Source organism: Aspergillus pseudonomiae (genome assembly GCF_009193645.1).
Source record: "Aspergillus pseudonomiae strain CBS 119388 unplaced genomic scaffold BDV37scaffold_84, whole genome shotgun sequence".
NCBI classification, from domain to species: Eukaryota; Fungi; Ascomycota; class Eurotiomycetes; order Eurotiales; family Aspergillaceae; genus Aspergillus; species Aspergillus pseudonomiae.
In genome coordinates this window covers 32,617-42,069 of record NW_022476076.1, presented here as the reverse complement: position 1 = coordinate 42,069, position 9,453 = coordinate 32,617, and the positions used below count along the sequence as shown (strand labels likewise).

Sequence of the window (9,453 nt, the reverse complement as noted above, 5' to 3'; positions counted from 1 at the left end):
GGCTGAGGGAACACAGGCGGCTGAGGATTACCACTTGGCTGAGGGAACACAGGCGGCTGAGGATTCCCACTTGGCTGAGGGAACACAGGCGGCTGAGGATTACCACTGGGCTGAGGGAACACAGGCGGCTGAGGATTCCCACTTGGCTGAGGGAACACAGGCGGCTGAGGATTACCACCGGGCTGAGGGAATACAGGAGGCTGATTAGAACCCGCCAGAACGCCTGTGCCGGGCTGGGGGAAAAGAGGCTGGTTCTGAGAATACACTCCCTGAGTGACTAACAGAAAGGCAAGGAAGGACAAGAAGCTAGCGTCTTTGGGCACCATGTTTGCTATCGAAAAGCAGAACAAACTCTTATTCTCTAGGTACTCTGTTAGCTTGGTGTTAATGGACCTGGTGCGATTTTATACCGCTGGCTCTCAACAAATTGTTCTCAGCAAAATACTGCTGGGACATAGGTACGTCTTTCCTTGCCCTTGTTTCCGTGATTTTCTGTCGATTTCAAATTCTTGATCCATGTATGGTATGCAATAAAAGAGTGGGGTCAAGTGGTCCCATAATATCTCGAGTGGATCACCATCCCCACCTCTTGTGCGGCCCTGAAAATGCTGCTTCTTACGATATGGCCGAGAGTCTGGATAGATAATTTCCCTTACGTAGCATGATCTAGAGTATCAAAGCAAGGGATCGGGCTGTCGAATATTTGATTCAACAGCTTCGATCGATCGATCGATCCCCTCACCGAAGAATGCTACCAGAACCACTGTGATATTCCTTAGACTAGTGGGACCTTATACAGATACGATACATCCAAACCTGGGTCACATAGCTTGACTGGTCTCCGCTTTCTGTTTGTTATTATGATCGCCACCATGCAGGGAAATTAACTCCTAGCTTCAGTGAAGTGCTTGACTATCAAGAGCTGATTGGGAGATATTATGCAATATCCTTCCCGGTAGAAGTCTTCAGTGCCGGAGTGGAGGTCCTCATCTATCGAAAATATAGTATCCAACTAATGCATCATCTTGCATTCTCAGCAGTGAAAATCGCTGTAAGGGGTTGAGGCAATTCAGCTTCAGCTTTGTGAAACTAGTATCTCGCGCTCATAGCTCACTAACATTGATCAGGTATATATATTTGCACTTTTCCATGCATCGAACTGATTCATAATTCCCAGCTTGCTATTCAGTTACCTTATACCATTCCCAAATTATCTCTCTCTCAGTACAGTAACACCCTTGGCAGTCTTCATTGTTGCTCTCGCACTAATTGATCCATCTCTCAGGCTACCTTCGATACAAAAATGCTCGGCCTGAAGACACTTGCTTGCCTTTGCCTCGTCGGCATTGCCCAGGCTCAATTGCCATGGATCCCAATCCCACTCCCCATCCCTAACCCCGGGACAGGCTCTGGGTCTGGGTCTGGGTCTGGGTCTGGCCAACCTTCATGCCCGGCTTGTCCTCCACCTCCGGCTTGCCCTGCACCTCCGGCTTGCCCACCAGCGGCAGCTCCCGCCATCGACCCGACTATCGTTAGTCAAGCGAAGGCAGCTTGCGCCCAGAAACGTCCCGGGACCGTGCCTGTTTTTCGTGAGGATGGGCTCCCCTATGGATGTGCCCCCTACAGCTGCTACAATAAAATTGAAATAGAGTGTTAGAAAGCCCTTGCCTCCCTGAGGGCCTCGATTTCCACCCCATCGGTACCTCTCAGCACGTTGCGGAGCAGTGCTTCTGGGGCTTTCTTGAGGAGAGACGGTCTCAATGATTTTCGCAGCGAATTCCATGTAAATTAAAAGGGTTGTGTCTGTCGAACTGTTCCTGTTGCGCTGTGTTCCATGAAAATCCAACGAGAATTCCACTGCTGCGTAAATTTGTTTCACTGTAGCCCTCTTGTATCGCTCCTGGACTTCTTGGCGTCAACCCCGATGGTCTCAACTCAGAAGAAGGGGAAGATTACAATATTGCATCTATTAATTTGTTGTTCTCTTTGTATTTTTTAGTAATCGAAGTAATCTATGACCTTACGACAGTAGACAACATGTTAATCCCCAGGCTTAGGCCCCAGGAATATGACCTAAACCTACCTTGCAATAGGCAAACTTCGACTAGGTGTGCGAAGTGCGGGTCGGCGCGAAGTAGTCGATCCATCTGTTTTGGTGCCACCAACCGAACGAAACGTATCACAAACCCACTGTAGCAGGTATGGATCGACAAGATCGGCGGGCCAGAAGACCTCCAGGCTGTACTCTATGAGCTACGAAAATACTCGTGGCACAATTTGCAGCTCGATTTGGAATAGAAAAATCCCTCCAAATGTCCCTAGGTTGGTTTATATTTCTTTCTCTTCCAAGTTTGTCCCCTACCCCAGACATCGAAACACCAGTAATATACTTGTGCCAGTTCGACAATATGTTTCATTCTCTCATTTGCCTTCTTGTTGCTCTGGCCCAACGGTCACTTGCCCAGGATTATGCACTTGGGTCAACATCGTTATTTGGTTCTGATTCGACCTTCGACACCGCCATACCCGAAGATCCCACTGCCTCGATTGTTTTTGTTGAGCCGGATGTCTCATTGCGATGCCCTATCCAGCCCTTTCAGTCCTACCTGTTCAGCCAGAATCCTCCAGTCGTGTACGTGGCTTCTTTTGTCAACGACGCTGAGGCGCGTCATCTAATTCAGAAAAGGTTTGTCAATCTAATAGCTACTGGTTGGACCTTATTCCTTATGTCTTACTTATCTAGCGGACCAAACCTTGCCCCTGCCTTTGTCTATGGCTTCGGCCAAACCCAAGTGGATCAAAGCGCCAGAAAGTCCCTTACAGCCCTCCCCGAACGAGATGATGTAGTTCGCTGCCTTGAGCAACGCGCACGGAAAAGCCAGGAATGGGAGCCTGGTATGACGATCGAAGCTATTTCTGTGCAACTATATGAAGAAAATGGTTTCTTCAGACACCACTACGATGCTTTCGGGGGAACCCACAAACAGGACCGGAAAACCACGTTGAACGTATTCTTGCAAGCGAACTGCACTGGGGGTGGCACGCACTTTCCCTACTTGCCAAGACCTGACGATGAGAGGTGGTGCCAGTTTATTGACTGTAACTCGGACCTGCCAGGTGTGACTTTCAAGCCCATTAGCGGCAATGCTATCTTCTGGGAGAATATTCGACCGGATGGGACTGTGTATCCAGAGACTCTCCATGCTGGCTTGCCCATTCTGTCCGGAAGTAAGATCGGAATGAATATTTGGACCTGGACCAAGGAGCGCGGGTCCTAAATGGTTGAGGATGAAACATGTATCATCTTGGCGGTCCTGTATGTTGAAGAGCACATATTTCTATTCCCCTAGGATGGACAAATTACGCTTTGTAGTCGGAAGGTGTAGCCTCCAGCGGCCACACCTGTTGAAATTCTAGATTTCCTACCACAGAAACTTGCGTCGGCTCTTATCGGCAGAATTTCCCAGGCTCATGTGTCTGTTATGAGCGCCACATGTACTATAATGAATGTACTGGGTGTTGTGGCTGCTTGATACGTGCCTTAGTAGGACTGTTATGAGTGGCAGCATGTTCTGTCTAGTCAACTAGTATTGGTGCGTGGGCCCAGAGCTTGTTCCGAGTATCGATCCAAATTGCAATGGGTGTTAATCCCACTGGATGTTCCTGATTGAAGTGAGCGTAGTCTCGGGTTCAAGTTAACTTGTGGTATTTCTGGACAATATGAGGCTCCACGTTCTTCCACCGTAGGAAATAGTACTAAGCCCATGAACGGCTATAGATCTTTCTCCTTATATTTCTCCAGTCACTCCCCTCCATAGTGGAAAAACCACACATGGTGGTTATTTACCAGCTCAGTATATTGTAATACAATCAATGTGCACAACTATTTGATTGATATAAGCTACCTGTCCTAGATCAGTGCATCCTTCACATTGCATTAAGGGTGGGTGTAGTGAAAGTGCCGGGTTACTTATATCATGTGCTTCTGCAATGTTCCACCCCTTCCTCATGTAAGGGACACAAGATATGCAACAAATTGGCCAAAACTATGGTTTATAGGGGATTAACCAATTCCTGCTGAATATGCTTTGGACTCCGTCAACATAGCCATACGAACTTTAATCGCTGTGCTCGGTCGACCCGTTGTACTCTTTAACCATCACGGTAGTATCCTAATGACTATTTCAGTTACGTCCTTGGTCCTTGATTGCCAGGTGTTGCCCAGGCAATAAAATAATTGCTTGCCCACCATAATGCGTCCCATTAACCTCACAGCCATAATCTCTCCCCTTGCTGGCTACTAAGGCTTTAATATTCTTACTGGACTAGAGTTTGGTGCTATCCCCGCATTTCAAGTTGGTTGTATACTATGGCTTTACCAAACCCCAGGTTAGGACCTCGTTTAGCCGCACGCTTTGACAGATCCGGAAAGTGTAGATGGCGAGTAGGAGGTATACCGGATTGCACAAAGTGAACTTGGCTTCGCAGTTACGATTATGCTCATAATTTGATATTAAAGAAATTGATGCTTTACTCTTGAGAAAGTATATGAAACTAACAGATTGTTGTATCTAAGGTTCCCCCTAAACGCGGGCAATTGCTTTCCATTCCTGTTTCCCTTATACCATTGCCTGTCGCCTGCAGGAGATTCTTACCTACGTGCTGTGATTATAGGTTGGGCCTAAGTGGCAACAGAAGCACAGTCAGTTGACATCACTCATAAAGCCATGCCTTTTCTCAAGGATATGGATGATAAGATTTATCTGGGGAAGTCAGAGGCCAAATTCTGGAAGCAACCAGTCCTACCCTCCTCCCCCCTAACCTGAGGCGTCAAAACACAAAAATGTCCTGTGTTCCCTATGATATTCAATACAGTCGAGATATTTTAGGAAACTCAACGCAGAGAGGTTTCCTGCGAGCACGACGACAAGCTGACCAGAGTTTCAAATATTCTCTTCGTATTCGACGTGATCTCCTTGAACTACCCACAGAGCTACTACTTCAGATTATATTGTTCCCGCCTGTACTATCCCAGGGTATATCTGGCATTGGCCTGTAGGCCACTACTCGAAGTAGATCATATAGTTTTCTTCTTAAGCTTGCTATTGCAGGCTTCCTCTCCAGATCCGTGATGCCAAGATTTGCTCCACTTCCTATTCTCGCTCTCCGAAGGGCTTGCCGGCTACATCGTTCTGTGCTGTATGGATGGCCAGGGGCCGGCACACATTCATGCCGTGGTTGTCGTGGTGCGGAATACTCGAACCGGGCCCGTTGATTGCGCTGCGCTCGTCATGTGAGCTGGAAGGCTGTATGTATGTCTGTGAGATTCAATCGGGATGTTGTACCATTCAAGGTTCAGGAATTACTCCCGAAGATGGCGGCAATGCTCCTAGTAACGCCAATGCATGTTCATAGACACATCCGCAACCAGAGGTGCATCGTTCTCCACACGTGTCACCCGTACAATCCGCACCAGAAGTCATCTCACGCGACTCACGCATGTACGTTGTCAACAAGAAACCAAAGGCTAACGTTGCGGCATCAGACTGCAAGAGCAGCCGTCATGTATCCGTCCAAGACAAACAAGGTAGCTTGAAGGTCCGCTCCAAAGACAGTCGTCCGAGAAGCTCCCGTGCGGTGAGTAATGCTCTCCGTGAGCTGCTCAATACTGTGCACTCGCTAATGGATGAACACTACTAAGTATTCACCGATACGATCGCCTGTCTCGAAAGCTATATATGGAGCTAGACAGCACAGGAGACATTTATTGACTTCATCCAGACCTCCGAATCCTTTGGATTGGTGATAATAGCACACTATTCTGTAGTCTTGCATCAGCTGAGACAGCGCTGGTGGGTTGTATCATGGCGGAAGCGCGTTATAAATGCCATTGTGACGACCCTGGGGTCTCGATACGGTGAATGCGCGACATGAAATGAGCCCAAAGCCAAACTCAAGGCACATTTGTTAGCCTTGGTGCCGCCGATGCTGCTCCTTTCACAACTAGTGACACTGGAGTAGCTACACTCATCCGTCCACAGTATCCGAAAGTCCTTACACCATTGTGACGGCCTCGTGGGAAAAGCAGGATATGAGTATACCATTCCCATGTCGATAAGATCAGGTGGGATCGTATAATGTTAACATGATAAACTGAAGGAATCTGTTCTTGGCGCCTATATAATTGAGTGAACTTCACACCAAAGCTGGGGTGGACCAAACTGTCCTAGTATAGCACACGATGCCATCTTCCCTTGTGGTGCAACACAATCTCAGCAAACTCCTGAATAGGTGCAGTATGTGTTTGCTGTATCAACCAACCTTATATACCTTGCCCAGAATATCACGCTAGAGACAGCTGCCCAACTTCTCTCTTGCTGTCACTGTAACCCACATGTCGGTCACAGCAAAAAGGCCGTTCACATTTCTTCTACGCCATGGTTGTTCTGGGTTGACAAGAGCCCAATCAAAGTTACGCAGAGCCTCCAACACAATCAGTATGTTAGTAGTAACCATGCTCTGGGGAGAATTCATCATGTACCTCGAAAATGGTCTTGCTGATTTCAATCAGCGCAACTGTCTGACCGAGACACTTCCACCGACCGTAGCCAAAGATAAGGTCATTGACTCTCGTCATCTTCGCCAGGTGATCTTTGTCTTCGATCAGCCATCGTTCCGGCCTGAATACTTCCGCATCGTCGCCATAGGTGGCTTTGTTGAGATGCATGCCAAGAGCAGAATACCCGATCCAAGTACCGCCAGGGATTTTAACCGACTCGCCGTCAAGGATGACTTCGTCGCCTTCAGACGGTACGTCCCTTGGGAAGATGTTGACGACCGGGACAAAGACCCGTAGCCCTTCCCTAATCACTGCCTGCAGGTATGTGAGTCGCCGCAACTGAGCGTCAGGCATAATATCGCTTGAAGGTGCCTTGTCGTCTCGAACCGCGTCATCGATTTCCGCCTGCAGCTTCTTGTACACTCGCGGATTTGAAAGGAGGCAAAGTAGGATGCCCCGGATCCCCGACGCCGTGGTGTCGGATCCGGCTAGAACCTGCTCAAACGCTTCCATCCATAGCTCGTTGCCGATCAGCCCATGCCGGATAAACGAAGCAAGCATGTCGCTCCTCGCGTCGGTGGAGCTCTGTAGTCGCTTCGCCACCATCTGCCCGGTCGTGGCCATCATCTTCCCAAAGCCCGTAGAATCATTCGTGGAGGGACCGAGAAGCTTCCCAACCCACTCAATCTGCATGATCCAGTGCAGACCGGTGCCCATCAGGAAGTTCGACATCCAGAGGCCCTCTTCTCCGGATTTGATGTAGTCATTGACATCCTGATCCGCCTTCAGCATGCCAAAGCTGTTCCCCAGGCCGACCGTACTGATCACATCCAATGTCAGGTATTGGACCTTCTTCGCCAGGTCCATTGGCTTCACCCTGGCTTCGGTGGACAGGTATCCGTTCCGAATTAGATCTAGAAAGTCCCGCACGCGCAGGTCGATGTCGGCTTCTAGCGACAGATTTTCTTTTCCGGAATACTAAAATCGAATCAGCCACTGGATCGAGCCACTGTCCCGTGGAAGACAGACTCCCATTAACATTTGCTTGCGTCTCCGGTCATGCCGGTCGTTATTCGTCTCGCTGAATACATGATCCTCGCCTGGCTTGAACCGAGCAGCATGATAATACCAGTCCGACCTTTTATATGGAGACCGGACTGCGTTAATATGAGCCCATACCTCTGGCGATGAGGTGATGAGCGCATTTGGGCCTATCCGGACGATGGGGCCTACAGCATCCTATCAGATCGGGAGGCCGGCCTCAACGATCATGAAATTACCCACCATACGTGTCAGTCATTTCTTTATACCATCGTTCGCACTGCAGGCTGAGCACCGCCTGGGTGTGCTGAAAACTGGAGAAACCACAGATCAGGGGCCCCTTGAACTTTCGAAGGCGATAGTACGTTTGGACCTTTTTCACGCAGTAGAGCACGAGAAGACCACCGACAATCAACCACCGGGTTTCTAGTAACAGCTCAACTGCGCCCATCTTCAACCAATGAGTCGGATTGATTGAATTTCCATGCACTCAGGCCCGAGACAAGGTGTTTTAAAAATGCGAACGGGGGGCGACGGTCGGATCATCCTTCATATATTGGCTCTAGGAAACACTCGGGTGGGGATTCCCCGCTTATACGAACTGATCAACGCAGGGCATCTTTCCTCGACAACCACACCCGAGGCAGGACTTTCTGCAGTTCATAGCCTATTTACAGTATGGTGGGCCTCTGGAGAAACTTTGTTCGGCACGAGTATCCCCACTTCCCGCGTCATGATGATCCGTTAACTTCATCCACCTGCACCCATTGGCCTCATCGTTTATCACACTTGCCGTCGGGCACACTTGCAGCTGTCTAGCTCAATCTATTAAACGTTCACGTCAGTTGCCTATCTCAGGCAAATTCCCTCTCGCATGAGGTCAGAATTGGCTTTGTACGTATCATGAATATTGGTGAGATAGAGCCGGATGGTCGAGTTGCCAGATGGATTGCGAGGGCGTCGTGAGACGACGAGATAACGAAATACAAAAAGAGGAGAATTAGGATCATCGAGTCGTAATGTAAACTGTCGTAGCTGGCCTTCAAGTCCGCTTGAACGGTGTTTATCCTCATGGGAACAGCACATTCTTATCTGCTCGGGTAGAATCATGCAGATCGGCGGAGAGACCAAGACACGAACAACCATAGACATATTTATGTCTCCATGCATTAAAAGGGACCTAGCCGTATCCGGGCAGACCTTCATCAACTTCATAAATCGTTTTCCAAATCCACCCTGGACTAGTGGATATGTTACTTACAAGAGGGATTCCCCCTCCACCATCCACAGCAGTTCTCTTTACCGAATGCAGTAGACTCTGAAAGGGATACCCTTCTCAATTGGAATGCCTAAATCCCACCATTATCTCATACAAACCAATATAGCTCTTACATCTCACGATCCCAGGGTGCCTGCCGTCACGGTTAGCGGGCTGGAGGTGGCACTGCGGCAAGGGGAGCAGAGATCTTACCCAGTCAAACATCTCCAAAGTAACGTCAACGGTCAGCATTTCATGTATCCGCATTGCAGCCAGCGTTGTGACATTATCCAAGTTGTCCGCCGACTCGTGTTGCTGTTACAAATCCCCTGGAATTGCACATGGGGTATCCACAACACTCGCGCCCAACAGACGTAGCATCATGGCGAGGATATCGGCAGCTTTCATCGTTGCGAGCAACGGTTTCAGTGAGAATTTTCAGGGTGTGTGCGACGTCTTTCGTAATTGGGTGAGCTCACCCCGGACGATGTCATTGAGATATTGGCTGACCCCTTGACTGTTCCTCCGGCGGCAGCATACATAGCCAAACGATACGGGTGGTTTAGGTACTGCTCGGGGTCCCAGTACAGCAGAA

At 49.0% G+C, this 9,453-nt stretch overlaps 2 protein-coding genes across 2 annotated transcripts; one reads left to right on the top strand and one right to left on the bottom strand.

The window, feature by feature from the left end:
• Window positions 1-2,408: 2,408 nt before the first annotated feature.
• Window positions 2,409-3,278, top strand: BDV37DRAFT_286943 (uncharacterized protein; the record flags this gene model as incomplete). The annotated part of the gene is made up of 1 exon (XM_032088023.1): window positions 2,409-3,278. The coding sequence occupies one exon, from the start codon at window positions 2,409-2,411 to the stop codon at window positions 3,276-3,278; it is 870 nt and encodes a 289-aa protein (XP_031937402.1).
• Window positions 3,279-6,348: 3,070 nt separating this feature from the next.
• On the bottom strand, window positions 6,349-8,051 carry BDV37DRAFT_274715 (cytochrome P450; the record flags this gene model as incomplete). Its single annotated transcript, XM_032085288.1, has 4 exons — window positions 6,349-6,483; window positions 6,542-7,537; window positions 7,589-7,788; window positions 7,844-8,051. 4 exons carry the CDS (start codon window positions 8,049-8,051, stop codon window positions 6,349-6,351), a joined length of 1,539 nt encoding a protein of 512 aa, XP_031937401.1.
• Between the last annotated feature and the right edge of the window lie 1,402 nt (window positions 8,052-9,453).